Genomic DNA, 20,559 nt, shown 5'->3' with positions numbered 1-20,559 from the left:
ACAGTTATAATCTTAATAAAAGGTTTGTTGGCTTCACTTGAAGTTTTGCTTTGTTTCATTATTTGCCCTTTTTCTCATGTATTCCAAGTTTAAAGGTAGTATCTGATTCTGTGTCAGCCATAATGCCGTCAAGTTCCCCTTTATTTGATTCCTTTGTAAAACTAAGCAAACATATATTTTTTTAATTTCATATCTCTCAACTCCTTGTCTTTTTGCCATGCACTTTGTTCAAATTAATTTATATAGAATCACAGTATCATTATCTTGATCCAGTCTGTTTCCACAGACTCAGGTTTTTTCCTCTTTGATGACACTACTATTTACCTTAGAGATGTTTTCTTTGTGGTGTCCGAACCAATACTCACCCTGACACCAAGCAAAGTACCACACAGCTGAACTAACCCAGAGTATTAGCTTGGTATTAAATGCATAGCAAGCAGCAGCTAAATTAACTTTTCAAAGCTGGCACTCCATTAAGACTGCTGGGAAAAGTTCACACTTTTCAGTGCTATTGTGCCTGGTTACAGAATCTAGAATTATAGGAGTTGGAAGAGACCTCTAGGAATCACCTACTAAAAGGAGGTTCCCTACAGTGGGTTGAGTAGGAAAGCACCCAGATGGATCCTGAGTATCCTCAGAGAAGGAGGCTCCACAACATTTCTATACATTTATACATGCTGTTTACAAAAAAAATGGGTCTGCAGACTAAATGTTAGCATCTACCTGTACTCTAGTGCCTTCTTACTTCTTTGGTGAAGCTTAAAACAAACAAACAACAAAAAAAAAAAAAACACTCCCAAAATGTGTTACCTGGAGGCACCAGCGCTTTCAGCATAAGCCCACTTACCTGGCTGAAAGCAAAGCCAGATCTGAATGCAACCAGGTGTTCCTTATCTGTCAGAATACTGCCACTGCAGGTCTGTGCATCCCTACATGCAGAACAGGATACAGTGTGCAGCACCAAATAAAGTTTTTGCAAGAATCTGTACCAATGCAACAAGCAACTGTAAATAGCTGATAGCAATTAGCAGAGCTAGCCAGGTTTCGCTCCCATCTCAGTAGGCTGCAGTTTGTGGGTTGGATTTACTAATTTCCCCGCTGTGGCTGCTAAGTGCCTTGCCAGCTGGATGGCAGATTGCTCTTTGGCTGGGTCGATTACAGCACTAAATAATGAATTGTATCACAGACCGATTTCAAGGTGCAGAAAAAGCAGAGGCTCAAGCATCTGAACGCGACCCTGCAATCTGTGCAGACAGCAGCTGCCAGCACCACATTGCCATGGGCTGAGGGTGAGGTCAAGCCTGTTCTCCAGGGAGATGCCAGCAGTATATTAGTGATGGATCAGAGACCACAGATGACAGTGGACATCAAATATCTTTCACAGTGGAAGCAGACAAAGCCTACTAAGATCAAGTGCACTCACTTGGTACAGCACTTTACGAGGGGCTGCCTGCAGTTAGGAGCTACAGCATACCACTGACCCTCCAGCAGAGAGGTACGATAAGCAGCATCTTATGGTGCACACTCAAGAGACAGCTCTGCTAAAGATGACACCTACTGTACTGCCGTGCTGCACAAAGAACCTTAGGCTCAGATCAGACTATTCTGGATCAGCTATCAAAAACCTAAGAAGAACTGATACCATAAGCATACACTTGGAACATAAAAGGAACACCTGATAGAGTCAGGGCATAACTTCTCAAACAACAGCAGCAAGGTCAGGGGAAGCTGACAGGCAAGGTACCCACACCATTCTGTGCACTAAGACAGGGATCCCTGGAAGAAGAGCAGGTGGTCATGTAACTGGAATTGGCATCAGGTCCAAATGATCAAAACGTGGTGAGTACAGGAGCACACTATGAAAAACTGCATGGGGCACACAGTGTAGCACTAACTTGTTCTCTGCATTTAACCAGTGAGGGAGTAAGAATGAAAGATAAGCTCCCTTACCAAGATAGTCATACAGATTTCTGAAATTCTGTTGTGGTGTTGATTTGTTTTGTTTTCCTTTGTTTTCTCCTAAGCATATACTAAGCATATGAATGTTAACTTAAATCTTCTAACCTCCCTATGACACATTCTCTTCCCAGATCAAAAAGGACAGAAAGTAATGCATTGTTCTCACATATCCAACTCCTGTGTGACCAACAAAAGCTCGATACAAAAGTGCAGCCAGAGAAATTGAAGTCATATTTAGCCCTGCACAATTAAATATATCAGTCCTCACAAATCCTCCTAAAGCATTAACGGGCACAGCATTACAGGCTGGGTGAAGATGGAAGAGACACCGGGGTCCATCTGGTCCCAGCCTTGCTCACACAGGGACTCCTAGAGAGTCCATGGCCCATTCCCAGACAATTCAGCACTGCAAGATGTCCAACATAGTGCTAAACAATCACTCTTAAATTGCCACATTTTCTCATTATAGGCCTATGTTCTGTAGTTACTGTAGGTACTTCTGATGGGAGGACAAGCGTGCAACTAGTATTTCTGTGTCCTCAGGGACTGAAGACTGCATCACTGCAGATAGAGTAGCAAATGATCTGCCTACCAAGATATGAAAGCTATCAAAGTTGGAAAAAAAAGTGTGAGCAAAAGACCAATTAACCTATGTTTGCATAAAGGGATACAATAGCTGGGGAAAAAAATGTACCTACAGTGAGATTTTGTTATTACCCATAAAATTTTAAGACTTATCTCATTATTCTGAAGTGCACCAGAAAATTTCCGTTACATACAATTATTTAAGCCCCTCTACAACTGACCAAACCCTTCACAAACTTGCCAAACAAGCAAAGCCAATTCACAGATTGACACAAATTCACCTCCCCACCGAGGCCATGAATCAACACGTATATTGAACTAAAAAGAGAGACTGGAATGACCATGGATAAACACATTCCAAGCATACTTTTTTCAGCTGGAAATTGACCCACATTTGGCTTGAATTAAAGATTCATCGCAGAGAAACGAGTAACTAAACGGAAAGATATGAGTCCCTTTGAAGAGCATGCAAATCAAATTTGGGTGATAATTAGCAGCAGACAATTGAAACCTACTGTTTATTTGCACAGAACCTGACATTTCTGAACTACTCCTTGAATGGACACACAGACAGCTGAGTATTCTCTGCTTTCCGGCTCCCAGCCCCCTTTTTTTCTTTTTTTAAGCTTTCACAGGTGACTCAGTCAACTCAACAGCTCAAAGTTACTGCCATCTTTTTTAGATCTTTTTTCTTCCCACAAGAAGCAAACAAAAATCCTTCTTCAACTGCTCTAAGAACAACAACTGACCTTTAAACACTTATGTCTACTGCTTCTTTACTTCCCCCCCAAACACACACAAACCCAGCATTTCAAGTCAATAGCTGTCTTTGGATTGCAGACAAATGCAACTTCCTTTTGCCTATAACATGTTGAGGTTCCTTTAACCTGATCTCCCCTTTTCTGACAGCGTTAATTCCAACCTTCAGACTTGCATCCTTGCAGTGTCTGGACCCTAAGATCAGAAGACGACAAGAGATGGAACTGTCATAATAAAACTGCAATTAGCAACTTTCATTCTGAAATAAGCATGGCAGACAAATAAGTACATAAGCAAAATTCCCAAGTTTTCACTGTCTGCAAAAATCATTCCCAACATCTATGTTAATATTTATTCTACTAAGCTAGACAGGTAAGAAAGAACATACCTTGACCTTATTTGGGGTAGATGCTAAACACACCTTCACCTTCTTTCTGAGCTAGCCTTTCTACAAATTCCAGATGAATTCTCCCATTAACACACATAAGGAAAATGGGAGTACAGACAAATAGTTACAACTGTTTGTATGACCATGCTTGATCACAATGGCTCTGAAAAAAACAAAAAAAAACAAAAAAAACCTAATCTCTGACAGAACACTACTACAAGAACTGGTAAAAATAACTTTAAGCTACTGGTACTTGAGAACCCTTTTTTATTTTGTAGTTTGAGATTTGACTGCCAAAGGATAAAACAACAAATCAGGGTCTCCTCTTCAGGCTTCCACAAATTAAATATAGTGTAATTCAAGAACAGTTCTTCAACTCCCTGGGGAAACAGTTAAGAGTTACCTCTCAGACTGGCTGTCAAAGAATCAAATTTCCCCCATAATCAGGGAAGAGTAAAATAATACATTCTGAAAAGTTGAACACTAGTTATTACAAGTGTCACTAGGTCGTAGACGTCTTCATTGAAAACCCACAATTTACCTTTCACTGTATGGGTGTCCTCTTTTCCATCAGTAAGGAAAACGCAACCTCACAGAGGGGGAAAAAAAAAACAAAACAACTAAAACCCAATAAAAAACAGCACAGTAGCAAGTAGCTTCCACATCTTTCTTATCTCTTATAAGAAGTATGTTGCCAATAACAATCACCACTCACTACGATGAAAACACCTCAGTATTTTAGTCTACTCACAGTTCTTAGTAACCTTCCTGCTGAATTTAACACCAGACCTTGCAGATCAGGCACAACTGCCTTTCTGATTATGTTGGGTCCATACTTGAAACAGTTACAACATGCAAGCCTACATTCAAGTACAATACTCATTACATTATTAAATTCATTTTTTACCTATGGAATTCAGGTATTTTCATAGAAATATAAGGAGGAAAAATATGCTGTGACCAATAATTTTAGATGATGTGTTAACTCCACGACCCAATACAGCAGTGGATACAATCCTGTGCAAGTTCCAGAGGATAAAAAAACATCCCATGTTTAAAAAACAAAAAAAACAAAACAAAAAACACCACATTTAACCATTTACATTCCAGAGCTGCCCACAAAATCCATCTTTCCTACCTGCCTGTGTTTCACAAACTCTGGAGCCTGCTCTCCTTCAGCTTCACCTGAAATTTATGCATACAGGTTTTTTTGTGCACAGAGTCCCTCATTCCCAAGCACTCTGTATCTAGCCTTTTGCAGATGCAGACTTATTATTTGCCCCTGTTAAATAGAGCTTTCCAAATCCCCTACTTCCTAATTAATTACACCTTGAAAGGAAGGTGACATTTGTTAACCTTTGTGATATTAACCACACTTTTATTCTGTTTGCCATTTATCAGCATTAGGTATACCTGGCAATATTTAGCTGAAAAGAACTACAGCAGTTTTCCAATCATTCTGCTCCTGGCATAAAGGATATGCACAACACATGCATTGTCCCAAGTAGGCTTAAAAAAAGAGGGGAAAAAAAGGTCTGTTAGATAATTAAAATACATACATTTAGCTTCTGTGTATTAATGCATTTTGAAATTAGACTTTAGAAGAAGTTCTAGTCTGAAGTGCAGTCAGCTTCGAACTGAATTAAAAATAAATGATTCAAATTCAGTAACGGCAATATTAATTATATGGCCTACAAAACTTAACTCAAGAGAGAAACATAACACATACAAATATCTGTTTTGTCAGTGCTGACCCAATAGTTCAAAGCTGCAAATTAAGAAAGCAACAAAATACCCATATTTAGAATACTAGCCCCTTCAGTTCAAAACAATCACTGATGCCAAATTGGACTGATTGAGAGAGTAAGGTTTTCTATTTTAGAACAGTGCAGTAATTATTAAAAGTAGTGATATCTAGAGATAAAAAAAGCAATCTACTTAATACAAACATTTCTTTTGATCACCACTCTAACTCCATTAACTATATGATAGTGTCTACCCAGGTGCTGAGATGTTAACCACTGCAGAGTCTGGAAGTCCTTGCATAACTTCCCATGGAAGGAAAAAAAAAAAAATTTAGTGGATTTGTTTAAGAAAAGAAATATCATCATAGTCCTTAACTGAAAAGCTTTCTTCCACCCATTTCAACAGAGTGTGGATAAGGTCCTAAGCACTAGATTTTCTAAAAAGGTAATGTCAGAGGCCTGCACTGCATCTCTCCAGAGACAGTTGAGTTGTGTGAGGACAAAACTGTCTTAGGAAATTAACTGGAATGAAAGACCATTATCTGGACAAGCTGTAATACTGACAAATGCATAGCAACTCATACAGCCAAGAGTTCAGCACAGTTCTGAAAATTTGGCCCCCGGCATGACTGCATCATGCAGTGAAAAGCTCTGCAGACATAAAAGTTAGCTGAAGTACTAAAAGCCATTTAGATGCACGTGCATGGACTAACTTTGCTTCCCCTTCAAAGCACCAAATTCCAAAATCGCTGTCATTCCATTCATTTAACATAGTTAGAATTTACCTCAAATGGGAACATTTCATTTTTCTACAGATTCGTTAAAAAAAAAAAAAAAGGGAAAAATAGAGTAGTGCAGTACAAAAGGCAGAGGAGAACATTCCAGAGACCTGGTAAGCTGCAGATGATGGCACACACCTTAACAAAAGCTGGCTACACATTACACCAAGAGTATACTAGAGAAGGGCCTTACATTCTGAACTAGCTTCTCTGTTTGTAAAACATTTCTCCCCAACACGTTGTATGCCACCCCAGCCCCCTCTGAAATATGCTTGGCATTACAATAGGATGATTTTATAATTTTCTTCCCACTGTATGTCCTTCATCTTTTTCTGCCCTAGTACAGCAAGATTGCTCAAATTTGCTTGTTCATCTGTTGCAAATAGTTATTATGGATACTTCTATTAAAACTTCTTAAATAAGATATGCGTTATCTCACGTGCTCAAGAACCTTCAGAAATTCTGCCTTGAAGGAAGGAATAAACACAAGTCGCTTATCCCCACACCCCAAAACCATTATTAAAAGGCAACTGAAACATTCCCATGCTCTTGTAACAAAAAGATAATCTGAAGTGACCGTGAGCTTCATAGTAAACTGTACATCCAATGTCTCACAGCCCAAAAGGCTTGCCCCGTAATTTTATGTGGATATGCCAAAGAGAAAGAAAAAAAATACAACACATTTAGCCACCCTAACCCAAATAGAGATTAAAATAACATATAGTTGATTTTATTCATTTTGTTACTGACTGAATCCATGTGAGAAGCTTTCAAAATGCAAGTTTATTTTGTCTTGTTGACAAAATAACTGAATACTAACCATAAAGACTTCTACCTTGCAACTGGCAGGCCCTAATCCACGATGAGAGGTGGTGTACTTCACCAATCCTTCATTTTCATAGCCTCCAAATATAAAGTGTTGAAGTTCCAAGCATAAGAGCTTTACTAGATCAGAATCTCAGCACATTTTCTGAAAAATTCAATCACAGTAAGAAGTCATTACCCCTCTAGAAGTACAAAGAAGCATTACATCATCAGCAATTAAACTATCTTCTTCTCACAGCCAGAAGAAAGAAATGGGAAATACTGCTAACATGGATGAGATGGCTGGTTGACAAACACAAACTCTTTTTCTACTATCTCCCCGAGGTATCAGGAAGATGATGCCTCTATTTTGTGAAAACAGACAGGAGAAGGAGAACGTCTCTCAGCAACCTCATCATGGTAAGATTTACAACAACAACATAGCAGGATCACTGTCAATCCTGTTATTCTGGTATGAGTATTATTGTATGTAATGCTGTATGTTATGTTATGCCAGAAGAACCAAGCCTCAGTACCGTATCTTCAAAGGTTTCATAGAGTATGAAGAATTGGCCTATATAATATTATATAATATAGAAATTGTTAAAAGCACGGAAGTAGGAATATTTTGCAACCATATTACTAAAAACTGAGAGCAATCCTCTTTTGGAAATGTAAATATTCAACTTAGTTAAATCAAGACAATCACAGATACGCATTTTTCCCAAATCTTTGGCTGTATTGCAATGGTTGTTTCAATTTGTAATCTCCAACTAAACATTTCCTATCCATGGATTAACAATATATTTACTGACTTGTGTCTTTTAACAGTATTTATCCAACATAACAAAATAAACTGCAATTTGTTATACTTTTTTTTTTTTTTTACAAAACATTTTATAAATATTTTTACAAAATGTATACAAAGCAATTTCAAGTGAGACATACTTTACAAATGAAGGTATTTAAGCAAATAAAGTCCATACCACACTGACAATAAGTGACACATCCTCTTTAAGTGAAGTCAGTCTGTAAGGCCTCCCTAATCTAACAGATAAATTATACTAAAATCTTCAAAATGAACATCTTTTTCTTAATTGCCAGTTTAAAATTTGTTTTAATATTAGGCAGTATTAAATAACATTGAGAACACAATGCTGATCCAGCAAAATAATGAAAACATGTTTAAAGTCATGCGCATTCACAATACTTTGCTGGATTCGAGTCCATATGATTAATCTAGACTTCTTCTTAAAAAAAAAAAAAAGCAACAAAAGTACAATTCTTTCATTTCTTGCTTCATAACGTACCAGAATTCCTTTAGAACTGAATTCCAAGGAGTGAACAACAGAACATGATCAATCTAACATTTACCTTGCTAGGATCGCTCAATGGGCTCCTCTCATAGGCAGTTCAGGGAAATGTGTCTGACCAGATCAACAATCATTACTTTTTGCAATTTGTCATTTTTAACGTCATTATCCTCCATCCCAAAATAAGATCCAACAGAACACACACAGCCTGGTATACATCAATTGCCTATTTGCTGTACAGATGCTGGATCCATTTTGAGGTGGCACAAAAAGCAAATGTATCAACAAATGTGCAACTTTTTTTTTCCTCTATAAAAGAATTAACTAGTTAGCACACAGCTGTGTAACTTACTGTTTTTCTTCTCAAATAGTTTAGAACAGTTAAATTTCCAAAATCATCAAGTATATACGCATCAGAATACACAGCCATGAGCGTACTGTTAAATCTAAAAAGGCAATAGGTGAAGACTGTATCATCAGTTTCACCCGTAATAGAACAAATCACTGCCTGAGAGTCTATTCTATGGACACTTAGCAAAAAATTTAAAACTGGCAATGCTTGTTATTACTTTGAATATTTTATACAACACTCGGGAATGTTGGGTTTAACAAACATGTACTTTAAAATTGGCACAATTTTTTTAAATGGCAACTAGTAACATACAAAAAAAAAGAAAAAAACCAACAGTATTTCCATCCACTTCAAAGGGAAAATGAATTTTAAACAAGTTCATCTTTCTCATGTTGCTTTCGAGATTTGGTTTCCTTTAGCGGTCAGACAGTGGATTGTAGCTCAATACTGAGTTGCACTGTAATCTTTCACTGTCACAAGGACATAATTCTGCTTTCTTCTACGCTATTCAGATGGACTGAATTACATGACAACAAAACTCTACCTTTTGTTTTCCTTCCTGGCAATCTAACTGACAACCACAGTTTGTCACAATGAGCCTCGAGGTTATGAAGACTGTAATCATTAAGTCTGGAAAATGATTGGTAATTTCTAAGAAACTGGAGGGGAGGTCTGGGGGAGAAGATAAGCATACCTTAGAAATCACAAAAGCTGTATCCTCCTGAGCAGACATATGTACTACCTGCACAACACTAATGTCAGCGTATTTATGTGCACAAAAGCACTCATGACCAAAGTAAACTATGAAAAAGCAGCATGGGCAGCAAAAAAAAAAAAAAAAAAGACATCATAGCTTAAAATAAATAAATAAAATAATAAGATTCTATCTTACCAACATGACAGCAAGCCAAATGCAAACCGTGCAATAGTTTCACTTGGCTCTACAATATGAATTAATAATTACAAACTTTTAGATATGTTTTAACAATGGGATTGCTGATCAACTTTGGTTTGTACATATCTTGATAATTATGACTGCTACAGTGGATGCTTCAACATTCTCTGATAGCAAAAAGCAAAAAAAAAACATAATAAAAAATAAACACTGGCCTTAAAATTTTTTCTGAGTAAGGCTAATGTCCTCTTAAAATATAAGTACAAATATCTTAACAGTTTTCAAATAAAAGTGCTTTTGACACCTGGTCTAAAAATAAAAAAAATTAAAAATCAAAGAAAAAAATAAAAAAATTATACCACTTCAGAAAGACTCAAGGCTGACTACATCCAATTATAAAATGCAATAGCTCTTGAAGAAGAGTTAATATATATGTAATATATATATAAATTCATGGCTCTATCATAGCCTCGACCTGTACACAAGAAGCCATTTAGTGGCTTCCAATCTACCTTCCTTAGTCAAGCATTTATTACTTCATATCATGCCACTGTGACTAGGACCATATAATATCATCTCACAGACTAAACTTACCCACTACAAATATATCAAGAACTAGTTTCTGCTCAAAAAGCAATAGAAAAGCACTTTAAGTTCAACTTATGAAACCTTGTTAACACAGTGATGACATCCTTCCAACTTAAGACTCCTAGAACACAGATTCCATTACAAAGCAAATTATCACTTCTGAATAGAGGTAAAGTGGGTTTTCCAGAACAACTTAAAAATCTGATGATTTGTGGAAAAGGGTAGGGGAGAATTGTTGCTTCCATCGCTTTTTAAAAAATGTTTTCTTAATAAATATATCCTTTCAAATGACTGTGATTGTCAGTATATTACCATATTACATAGGGCCTAATGACCTGCAACCTCGTTATGCTGCAGGACTGCACAATTATCAAAAGCACTATCATAATAATACTTGAAATAGTAAGGCCCTAACAGACTGCATTCTAACAAGGATTAACTTTACTTGGCTATCTCACTGTAACCACAATGAGTATTGCTCTCAAACACAGAACAGAATCTAGTTTAGAAAGGTTAACCTTAAATGTATGTCAGGCTGTACTTGTGGTGTCATTCACATTTGCTTCTGCTAAGAGAAACATAACTTTTCCAGGGTATTGTAACTATTAACACTCTAAGATACTATTTACAGCTGCTTCTAAAATAGAGTCAGTTTCTACACCTTCACTGTGGTCTGGAATAAATTTTTCCAAGCAGTTTTCCTGTGAAGCAAGAGGTGAAAAATTAGGAAATTCTAAGTCAACAGAGCCACTACTCGATGCCTCATTTTGTGTCGGTCTCCCAGTTTTTTTAAGTTCCAAGATATTCTTAAATGTCGTTTCTAAACTCTTACTCAGCAGTAAGTCTTGCTGGGGTTCACTGGAGCCTTTCATGTTATCAGGATGTAAAACCTCATTCTTTGGAGGGCTCCTCAGAGTTTTGTCTTTGAAGGAATTATTACATGTTACCTTTGAGAAAGATTGGACTGTATTCCTTGATATTTTATTGTGTGTTCCATGACTGCCTCTTGATACAGTCTTTGACAAGTCTTCAGAACTCAAAGAATTCTCAGCTGACTTGGTAAGAACTTTACCAGCCATCTTTTCTTCAGAAAGGGCCTTGTATTGGCTCCCAGAAGAACAATTAGCTTTCTCAAACTTTAAAGCTTTAGTGAGGCTTTCCGATTTCTTAGTAGTTCCTTCTTGTGATGTCAAAACGTTGTTAGGCACTAGAGGAAGTTTACTGTGATTTGTGGACTCTGCTGAGCTGAATTTTGGTCGGTCTCTGGCTTGGGTTTTGGTAGTCTGACTTTGAGAAGGTAATGTTTTGCTAGACTGATGGTCACTTTTGCTGGTCTGTGCTTCATCAGCTGTTTTATCAAATTGTTTGGCAGAACAACAAAAATCAGCCTGATAACCATCTGAAAAATTAAACAGCAACATTTTATCTTAGCTACGTTTACTAAAATCATGTTTAACTACTTAGCATATGTTTACAAAAAATTGTTCAGGTTTTTCTTAGTATTCAAATTCGGGTAACATCTGCAGTCTAGCAATTCACATCTTTAAGAAATATGCATATGCTTAAGAGTAGGAACTTATCACCAAAATTAAGCAGCATAGTATGCAGACAGTGTGTGCAGCAAAACCATACTAAAAGCACTGTAAGTATTCTAAATATTCTAATACGCTATTGGAAAGACTACTATTTCAATCCTCCAAATTGCACTATCATACTTCTTCTGAATAGTTTTTAAAACAGCTAACAATCAGTGTCTCACTGTAGATAAGAGATATTTTTTAAGTGATGATGCTATGCAAACATGCTTAAGATTCAGAAGTTAACCATCACTCACCAGGATCCACTAGTGCAAGACGCTTCTCCCGGGTCAGGGATGCTCTTTCTTCCTGGTTAAACATCCTATCAATCATAACCATTTCTGCAGATGGATTTATCCGCTGCAGGAAAAGGAAAAAAAACAAACCACCTCTGAAGTCACTCACATGTCTGTACTAAATTAAAACTCTTATAGTTTAGTTTCTTTTCAGTGGCTTACATATATGTGTGAAAATCATCCATAATTCCATAGCATCTTCAATGATCCTTGCAATGACCACAACTTTTGAAATTCAACAATAAAAGTATTATTCACATTTTATTAAATTTAACAACTGGAATCACTATATTAGTTGTAAGTATTACAACTTTTCACAACGGAATACATTTACCACTGCTTTTCTTAGAAAACATGACACGCAGTAATTTTCAGAAGGAAAAAAAAAAAAAACAGCAAAAATCCTGCAATTGGGACCACCCCACGATCTTGTTTCTCTTCTGCACTTCTCTCCCAGTAGTACTGGTATTTTCAAGCAGTTTATGCTGAGTTGCATTTTGCAGTCCATGCTTTCATGCCAGTGGATGCATCCATCACAGAAAAAAAAGCTCACTGGCCATTAAGTCACAACACAGGTAACTCCAAAGGTAAGCTCCAAACTTAAACATTCTTCTGGGTAACTTCATTCCAAAATGACTGAACAGGATATATCATACAATATTGCAGGTGCTAGAAGAACAGATTTGCACCTCTATCTCTCTTCCACATCTGCAATTACTTGCAAATATATACGGATGGTAACTATCTTTTAAACAGGACTGTCAGATTCTGAAGCCATGTTAGTTGTGACACTTCTATTATGCAATCCTGTCTTACTATGCATTCCTGTCCCTAACTAGAATGATTTGAATGTCTTTTATACTCAAATTTTGAATGTTTTCAGACTTGAAAACTATTGTGTCTGAAGCCACAGTGATTCCCTCATACTTCCAAAATACATTCTTCAAGAAACTCTGCATATTGGATTTTTTACCTCAAACCTGGGACTGTGAAAGCATTTCAATTAGTAGCATTTCTGACAAAAATTGGAAACTCCACCCAGTTTCTAAGGAGAAGTAATTATTTCCTAGATTAAAATGAGCCACCAGTGTGCTCTTGTGGCCAAGAAGGCCAATGGTATCCTGGGTTGATTGACATGGCCAGAAGGTCAAGCAAGGTTCTCCTCCCCCTTTACTTTACTCTGGTGAGACCATATTTGGAGTACTGTGTCCAGTTCTGAGCAGAACTTCTAGTGACAGCCCAGCAGAGGGCTGCAAAGATAATTAGGGGCCTGGAGCATCTCCCTGATCAGGAAAGGCTGAGAGACCTGGGACTGCTCAGTCTGGAGAAGGGAAGACAGAGAGAACCTTATCACTGGTGATAAATGACTCCCACCCATTAGATAATTGGATGGGACCAGGCTCTTTATATAGTTGTCCACTGGAAGCACAGCCTGTTCAGAGCAAGTGCAAAGTACAAACAAACAGCAGAAGTTAATGTGCCCTTAGCATCTACTGAATTTACATATGAACAGCAGCCTTAGGCAGTATGTTAAATGAACTCAACGTAAATCACTGATTTTAAGATACAAGTCTACACTGAAAAATCCAATTGGTCACTGAGATTGCTGGTACAATAGTAAACTTCAAGTGTGTGTATATATACTTCTTTATATACATACACATAATGATACATCATTAAAGAGGATTAACTGTAATGCCACCTCTCACCTTCCTGTATTATTTTTACAAACTCAATCACATCATATAAACATTTCTTCTATCTGCATTATGCTCCTTACCATTGCATCTTCTATAAGTAAACATCTGTATTTGTTCAGCATAGCTTGTGTCCTCTTCAACAGCTGTGTAGCTACAGATTCAAATTCACTGTCCACTAGAAAGACAAAAACATACTTTCAAACACTGTACTTCAGTAACCTGCACAAACTTTAAAACGTTCCCTTTCTAATTACTCTGAAGAGCACAAAGATACAATACATTACATCAATACATTAATTACAACCCCAATGCCAATTTAAAAGATGGAAATTACCTTTTCTTAAGTCCTCCTCAGTCGGCAGCGACCCCTGGCACACATGATATGAAAGGAGTCTCTGAACTGCATCATTTAATGATCTGAACTGACTTTTATCTGGTGTCACAGCTTGCATCTGATCCTTCTGTAGCTGCTGTAGCATACTGCAATGGAAATTGGTATCTATAATTAGCACATAATCTAACCAAAGTTTATACACTATCAAAAACTAAAGGAAGATGAAAGTTGGAGAAAATATCTATAATAAAATTACAAAAGAAGCCAATGACTTACAAAGCTCCTTTAGTTAACTGTTTAGCAGCAGGTCGTTTCTGTCCAACTAAATGACCATCCACCTAAGTCCAAAGTAAGAGACAAATTATAGCACATCCCTTCCTTTGCAAAGCTCACATTTCAGCATTAATTTTTGCCAGCTACGTGTACCAATACTAAGTGCAATCACCAAGCAAGTATGAACACATTTAACCACCTCATGTTTTCATAAGGCACATTAACAATGAAATATGGAAGTCAGTTCTCTTAGATCACAATCTTGTTTACAGGTAAATTCAACTGCAGTGCTTATACATTCTTCACCAGGAAAAAGGCTGGTTATCAAATTTAGCAGGTGAAAAGGTTTCTTTTCTTTTGAAAATAAAGCTGCTCTCAGGAACTGTCTTCCCCATGTCATCTTGCCTGATACTGACGGATTAAAGTATTTGCCAGGGAAGTAGCCTAAGGTTGCATATGTAAATTTTCAAAAGCCATGGTGTTTAGCTGTGGGCTGAAAGCTGTCCTAGAAATTTTTTCAGTGTTAACAATACACGTATAACCATCAGATCTGTGTCTTCTGCATTCCTTACCTTACTAATGATTTATGAAATCATTTTGCAGCAGAATGCTGTCCTAAAATATGTGGTTCTCTAAGGTGATAGAGACTCAAATTCTGATTATACAAGAGGCATTACTCAACCCAAATCTTCTCCTGAATAAGTTATTGTGAATCCAAGGGCTTTTGTTTAATACAAACTATTTTTTTTTCCCCAAGACACTACCCAACTGGTCTAACAAAGTCAGTCATAGACGAAAAAGCTACTTTTGATTTAAAAACAGATTGGGTGAAAGCTCTTGTAAGTACAGAACATCCGCCTTGCCAAAGCAGGAATGGCATGAAGCAGGCACACTGCAACAGTACTTGGTACCTTCATTGCACAGAAAGCATTCACCTTCACATGAGAAAGCAAATCTGACCAATACTTAAAAAACCAAGCTGAACTCATAACTGTGCACTACTTCATACTCTGTACAAATGTACTTTAGTCAGCACAGTTACAGCAGTGAACAGAAATTGTAAATCAGGTCCTTCCCCTTTTTTTTTTTTCCTGTGGTTTTGTAATTTAGCTCCATCCACAACTAAACTTGCACCTCCCAGCCTAATTCAAGCCCTTATCTCCTATCCTCAATTGCTCAATCTGGGAATGTAACAACTGTACCCTCCTTCACAACTTACTTGTATTCTATAAAAACTGGCATCCCCTTCCAGCCCCAAACCCTGGAAACACTGTTAAATTTTTTGTACATAATTCTCACACACATAGGTAAACTTTTGGTAGGAAACAAACATATGCTGAGGAAAGAAGACAATGCATTAAGAATCAAAGGCTAGATGGAATTTTCCTGCTCTTTCTCATAAACCATCCCCACCCAACCACGTACACAATAGCTAAGTTTACAAGAAGTAACAGTATTGCCTAACTCATCTTCAAGTAAATGAAAGAACTGTGATGTCATATCAAATTATCTTCAGGAAGCAACAAACTCCACTAAGCAAGGACATCTCAAAACAGCATTTTCAGAATATCAACTGGCAAAATACTCAATGTTTGCTATGTCAACTTCACTGAAACTTAAAGGGAAACATATAAGTGAAAGTCTTCTCTACCTGTATGCACTGAACTGAAGATGATCCTACTCCTTTTTCTTGTGATGTTCCAAGAGACTGCTGTATGATTTTTCCTCCAGAGTCCTGCCCTATAAAAAATACATTAAAAAGACTGTCATCCTAAGCAAGAAGAGAACCATTCAATGTACCTATCCCAATCATTCTACTTGAGTTTTTGGCTTTTAGGTGAAAGACGCCTCACAAGTTTAAAAACACTGATAAAACTACCCTGGGGACAAACTGGCATCTAAAAATGGAACAGGACTGATACTCTGTGCTGCAAACTACAGAAAGCCTTAAATATAAGAATTTCCTATCATACCACTGCAACACACCAAGAATTTCAAGTACCGTAAGTACAATGTCCCAAAAATTTACTGGGAAAAAAAAACACAGTACATTTTATCAAACTTTTCCATATTCTTCAATTACCTAACTTCATTGAACTTTTCTGTAACTAACATTTTCATATAAACTTATTCATACTATCACAAGAGAAGATACAAACATTTCAGAGAATTCTGTAGCTGATATCTGTATTTCTCCAAGTTGCAAGAAAGAATAAAAGACAGTTCAGTCCCATTGGATTTTACAGAGGGAAAAACTAGCTCTCTACAGACCAGATTCACCTTTCCAAAAAGCACACACTGAACACTGAAAAATTTTGTTTGCAGTCGCCTAAAAAGAACATTCCGATCATCTCTATCAACAGGAGCCAGCAATGCAAGTCTGACACTGTGGAAAAAAAATCTATTGCTGAAAAAAAAAAAAAAAACAAAAAAACAACCTGACAACAGAATGATTTTAAAAAGACCATGGTTGACCTGATAGGGTGTTGCTCAGAAGACTTGATAGTTGATGTTGTCTCAAATTATCTTGAGCCTTTGACGCAGAAACTGGTGATGTCTGGGTCATACCTTTCTTCTGTGGCACATGCATTAAAAATAAAAATAAAAAGCCGAAGTATTTACTGAAAGCTTTAACAAAGAGGAAAAGAGCAAGAATAGGTAAATGCAGCCCTATGCATCCTCCTTCAGCCTCAAGCTCATCACTGGTGAAGTCTCACCTTGACTTCTTCCACTGAGTTCAAGAATTGCGTACAGTAAATCAGCAAGGAATGGAAACTCCACAAACAATACAAATACACAGAGGGTACATTCTGGATGCCCTGTGATTCACCCTGACTCAATCTAAAAGCAGCCTTCAGGTAGCTCAGCTTTTGAGAGTCTCAAAGCTGCAAAACAGTCTCAAGAAAAACACTCAATAGAACAAACTCCCCGGCGTTCAGCAACTGAATGATACTGACCTTATGATACTATACAACATTTAAGACTTAAGTACAAACAAGCTAAGGAGATTCTGGGAAGCAGTAGAATCTGTTCCCTATAGTTAAGACCACACTGGCCACTTTTTGAGTTTCCAAAATTTTTTTGGAAATTTTTTCAGGTAAAATTTCCAAAATTTTACCTGAAAAATATATTCTTTTACAGCAATAAGGAATTCTATGCTTTTGTAACTGCTGAAAACTCACTGGTCTCAACATGCATCCTACAAATACAAAAATAGAGACATATGAAGAGAAAGTCAGTCTTCAAATTACTCATCTGCAAACAAAACATTACAATCTGTGCTAGCAGTTTTGGTGAAGAGTGAAAATTTGGTCCTACATGTTTGCCTTTATTTTCTAAATAAAGCCACAATATTACATTGTCTGTTTTGGTCTTGGTTAACAAAAACCATGAGACCTTTGGGAAAAGAGAAAAAACAACAGTAACTGGTGCAATTCCATTCTGAGATGATAGCTATCAGTATTTTATAATGACTACAGAGAAAAAAACAAACTAGACTAAAACAAAGCAATAAAAAGCAGAGCTGAGATAACTGTTAGTTGCTAATGATATTAGATGCTAATGAGTTCAATACTGACGTGCTTCGGAAACTCATTTATGAAAGCAGATAAACTTAAGCTGAATATAAACTACAACTGCATCAACTGGACACTTCTCATCCTAAAGGCTCTTTCAGAACTTTTAAAATTATTACTTAACAGAGCTCTTCTCAGAAATATTTTTTACAAGCTGAACTTTTACAAACTGCTTTAGAAAGTATTTCCTCCTAAGGACTTTTCTTTGCATCAAATTTGAAGGCTTCTAACAGCTCCAAATCAAAAAAAACTATAAGCACGCAAAATGCCAAAAACATAAATGGTAAGCAGTTGAGAAAATACCACTATTAATCACCACTAAAAACTTCTGAATTAACAAAAGCGACAGGCCAGTCAGTGACAAACTTCAGAAAATACTGAGTGAAATGACGCATCTGGGTTACAGTGATTTTCAGCAGTTACACAGCATTTGTTGTACTACAGCCTAACAAAGTCTACTTCCTCCATATTAACAATTTTAATACTTTGTTAACAAGATTTTAGCACAGTTAAGAATCATTTCTTCAGCTGTATTCCGAAGCAGTTTGCTTACCTGACTGAAGGCGAACTGTTGCTGTGTTACTCCAACTGACGTGTGACTAAAGGTGCTGATGGATTTGGAAGAGGATGCTGGAAGACGATGTGATGAACTGACGGGAACTTGAGTCCTGCTCTGTGTGAGCTGATCTCCGGTAAAGTTTCCTCCAGATGCAACAGACTGAACTGAAGGTCCTAAGCTAGGATGTACTGAACCAGAAGAACTTACAACAGCGAATCGATTAGAAGTTGACATATTTGAGACTGTAGACTGGCCAGGTGACATTGTCGTAAAACTCGATCTACCTTGAGAAGCATTAGCTTGACTGGGTGACAAATGCAACACTGTCGGTGATGCCTGCTGCAGTGGCACCTGTCCACCAACAATTTGTGAAGTTCCGTGATTTACTATAACTTGGTTTCCAGGAGCTGTGAAGGTCTGGCCAGAAACAAGTTGAACAGCTGTGTTCTGATTATTCAGCATCTGTCCAGAATACGACTGGTTGGCTCTCAGCATGTTTGTAGAGTTCCTGTTGAGCATTACATGCTCAGCAGACACTTGGCTAGGAACCAACTGGGAAGGCTGCGTCTGAAGAAGCTGTCCATTTATGGCCTGGACGTGATGAACTGAGTTTGAATTAACAGACAAACTTGTAGGTATGAGAAACTGATTTTGAGGTGCATGAGGCTGGCCCATAGGAGAATGGATAACAATACTACCTCCAGCATTACTAACTGTCTGAGGTGTGACTGATTTCCTTGTATTTTGTTGATTAACGATGTTAACCGACATATGAGGACCAACTACTGAACTCTGAGGTGAGCTTGCAGAAGCAAACGGAATCCCTTGCTGTACGTGATGTTGCTGTATTCCCAAGTTATTCACATTGTAAGCAGACTGCTGACCCATCTGGACAGGCTTTGGTTGGATATTAATGGGTACTTTGTTAGAGTTTGGCGCTAAACCCCTTTGAATTATGATATTATGGACAGGTACAGATGTCTGAAAATTTGTGCTGTTAAACGGAACTGTTACAGGTTGTGCTACAGGACTTGTATTTGAGTTCCCAAACAGTGAGTTACCATTTGGAGTTTGTCTATGAACCAAGAGGCTACTGCTCATGTTCGCAGGTGTCTGCTGACCATTACCCTTCAGTATTATCTGAGATCCATCGAGGTTATTAATGGTCATCATGGAAGGCTGATTACTAAATGAACCAATTAGCTGTATCTGCCCAGAACCACTAATCTGGTTGCTATTAGACAAATGCTGGCTGGGAACACTAATTCCGACATGTTGCATAAAGCCATGTTGCACGCCGACTGTATTGCTTGCAAAAGATGCTCCAACAGGTTGCTGTACCACTTGAGTAACTCCTACAGGTTGCAACGTCTGACCTGAGTAATTAGAAACATTAGAAGCCTGAGTAAAGGATGCTGATGAAGAAGGATGAAGCTGAGCTTGTGCAAACTGTTGACTAGAACCTACACTGGCATCCAAATATGCCTCTTCTGCCAAAGTTTGTTCAGTAATATTGGCCTCCTGCAAGGACTTCTGAAGAATATCAAAAGGTTGATCCTCACTAAGATCAGGTAAAGGAGAAGACACAAGTTCATCTTCAAGAAACTGAAGGCTACTGGACAGCTGCAGTCCATCACTAGGCCCCTCTCCAAGCTGACTGCTTACACCTTTTACAGACGACTTAGGATCAGTGTTCTGAAATGAAATATGATAAAATAAATCCTTTTCAGAAATTCTCAACTGTTTCCCCATTAAGCTTTTTCACCCAAACTGCCATACTATGATCACACAGTGCAAATTAGCAGCCATTTCACAACATTAAGGAACTGAGTTAAGTCTTTGTCTTGAAGAGTTTTAGAAATAAAAGAGTAAGAAAAACAATGCTACAGACTCTGCGTTTTATGTCTTCAGAAAAGATTACAGAGAAGTACTGCCACTAAAACTACAGCAAACATTAACTAGCATGTTGAATTAAAAATGCTTCTAATGTACATCTGTAAATACTGTAAATCAGATCCAACTAGGCTACTTTACTTTGGTCTACTGTCAAATATTCCCTAAAAAAAAAAAAAAAAAGA

General features: G+C 37.4%; 1 protein-coding gene across 7 annotated transcripts in view; it reads right to left on the bottom strand.

The window, feature by feature from the left end:
- Window positions 1-7,737: 7,737 nt before the first annotated feature.
- Window positions 7,738-20,559, bottom strand: part of BICRAL (BICRA like chromatin remodeling complex associated protein) — a 41,554-nt gene continuing 28,732 nt past the window's right edge. For all 7 annotated transcript variants that reach the window (XM_085219326.1, XM_085219328.1, XM_031552377.2 and 4 more), the window contains exons 5-12: window positions 18,476-20,176; window positions 16,823-16,922; window positions 15,999-16,087; window positions 14,351-14,412; window positions 14,075-14,220; window positions 13,821-13,915; window positions 12,002-12,104; window positions 7,738-11,566 (exon numbers count right to left, since the gene is read on the bottom strand). In XM_085219326.1, the coding sequence (XP_085075452.1) occupies window positions 10,773-11,566; window positions 12,002-12,104; window positions 13,821-13,915; window positions 14,075-14,220; window positions 14,351-14,412; window positions 15,999-16,087; window positions 16,823-16,922; window positions 18,476-20,176 (3,090 nt within the window). In that variant the 3' untranslated portion in view covers window positions 7,738-10,772. The remainder of the gene's footprint in view (window positions 11,567-12,001; window positions 12,105-13,820; window positions 13,916-14,074; window positions 14,221-14,350; window positions 14,413-15,998; window positions 16,088-16,822; window positions 16,923-18,475; window positions 20,177-20,559) is intronic.

Source organism: Meleagris gallopavo, chromosome 2 (genome assembly GCF_905368555.1).
Source record: "Meleagris gallopavo chromosome 2, MGAL_WU_HG_1.1, whole genome shotgun sequence".
NCBI classification, from domain to species: domain Eukaryota; kingdom Metazoa; phylum Chordata; class Aves; order Galliformes; family Phasianidae; genus Meleagris; species Meleagris gallopavo.
Note: the sequence above shows the minus strand (reverse complement) of the source record. Positions and strands in the feature narration are given on the sequence as shown.